Below are 1,899 nucleotides of genomic sequence, written 5' to 3' on the forward strand. Positions count from 1 at the left end.
TACTCATTTAAGTGCTTAGAGGAGTGCCTGGCCCACAGTAAGCACACACTAAATACACTCCGCACGCCCTGCAGAATGTTTCCTGTAGAGCTCATCTTGGTCCTTAAGACCCATGTTTCATAAAATGTGCATTTCTCTCAAAACAACATTTTTGGCCAATGATTATATAGAAAATCTTATATTCATGTCCCCTAAACTCTTACCTTCCTCTCCACTGTCCCCCCGGTCCCCGTCCTGGCCATCCTGGCCGTCTTTGCCAGGAAAGCCCATCCTTCCCACCATTCCTGAGGGCCCTGGGGCTCCTGGGGGACCGGGGGGACCCTGGGGGCCAGGTAGGCTGCAGACAAGTTGAGGGGAGCCCTTCTGGAAATCCTTGCGAGTGAAGGCACCAAGCAGAGGGTCGGCCGCACAAGGGAGGGCACAGGCCAAGAGCATCCAGGGGATCATGGTGGTCACCTGTAGGAGGCAAGAGAGCTGTAAGCAGGTGAGTCCCACTGAGCGGACTGGGGGTCAGTCGGAAAGGCACCCAAAGGAAGAGGAGGAGGAGGAGGAGGGGGAGGGAGAGGAGGAAACTGGGGGAAACTATATTTCTGACTCTTGCTCTCTCCTACATCACATACACGTAGCTGGACAATGTCTTGAGTATATATATGGATGAGCTGAGTCGTGGGCCCAGAATACACCTTGGAGGGGTCTTGGGGTACAGCACTCATCATCACACCATCGAACTCTGGAGTAGCCGGACTTATGGCCCAATGACAGCTGGCTGGGAGGAGCTGTGCACAGAGAGAAATGATCCATGGTTTCCTTCAAATATGTGGCACAGCCCGGCCGGTGTGGCTCAGTGATTGAGCATTGACCTATGAACCAGGAGGTCGTGGTTTGCTTCTCAGTCGGGGCATATGCCCAGGTTGCGGACTTGATCCCTGGTGGGATGTGTGCAGGAAGCAGCCAGTCAATGATTCTCTCTCATCATTGATGTTCCTATCTCTCTCTCCCTCTCCTTTCCTCTTTGAAACCAATCAAAATATATTATAAAATAAAGTTGCAGTATGATGTAGCTGGGGTCACGCATGCTCCTCATGGGTGGCATCAGTGATAGCAGGGGTGGTAGGCAGATGGGGCGAATGCTGGGGAAGTGTTACACTCATGATGTGCTGTTGGAAAACGGTGCCCTAGACACCCCCCAGGCCCCAGGATCCCCTCTCCTTCCCTTGCTGACTTGCTGAGAATCTTGGGAAACGAGTCGGGGTGACTTATCAGCTGGGACACATCTGGGCCCTCCCTGAAGAGAAACTGAATTCTTCAAGCAGGTTTGAACTAGGTTAGGAAATTGTAATTTTTGGACAAGGAAGAGAGGAAGAAAGCGGTGGGAGCCAGTCTCCCAGGCACGCTGAGAGTCCTGTGAACAGCTGGACGACGACAGGCAGGAGAGAGGGGAGCCATGGGCTTCAGTTCCCATCCTCTCCCTCTCTCTCTCTCTCTCTCTCTCTCTCTCTCTCTCTCTCTCTCTCTCTCTCTCTCTCTCTCTCTCTCTCTCTCTCTCTCTCTCTCTCTCTCTCTCTCTCTCTCTCTCCCCTCCACTCTCAGTCACACATGCTGGGCAAGGGGGAGGAGGGCCTGCTGCCCCGCCCATGCCAGCCTCTGTGAACAATAGGGAGAATGCTCAGTGACAGCGGGGCCAGGGCAGGCCCCAGTGTCTGGCGGGCGGAGGAGCAGGGCTCTGCAGGGAGCGAGGGATTTCTCAGAGCTGGAGCCTGGAGCTTCCCACTGGTGCCAGGAACTGTTTTGGAAATAGAGGCGGGGTGACTAGATTCTGGTTCCAAACCTACAGGGAGGGAGGGGAGAGTCTCCTTGGCCCCAGGGCACCTCCAAGAAAAACAGGCTCCAAATAGCCGG

At 54.4% G+C, this 1,899-nt stretch overlaps 1 protein-coding gene across 2 annotated transcripts in view; it reads right to left on the reverse strand.

The window, feature by feature from the left end:
• The window catches only part of C1QTNF2 (C1q and tumor necrosis factor related protein 2), a 12,712-nt gene that overhangs the window by 1,776 nt on the left and 9,037 nt on the right, over positions 1-1,899 (reverse strand). Inside the window, exon 2 of one of the 2 annotated variants that reach the window (XM_006766312.2) lies at positions 204-456. The exons of the other annotated variant lie outside the window; for it this stretch is intronic. Within the exon in view, the coding sequence (XP_006766375.1) occupies positions 204-447 (244 nt within the window). The 5' untranslated portion in view covers positions 448-456. The remainder of the gene's footprint in view (positions 1-203; positions 457-1,899) is intronic. 2 annotated transcript variants of the gene reach the window in all.

Source organism: Myotis davidii, unplaced genomic scaffold (assembly GCF_000327345.1).
Source record: "Myotis davidii unplaced genomic scaffold, ASM32734v1 scaffold18, whole genome shotgun sequence".
Taxonomy (NCBI): Eukaryota; Metazoa; Chordata; class Mammalia; order Chiroptera; family Vespertilionidae; genus Myotis; species Myotis davidii.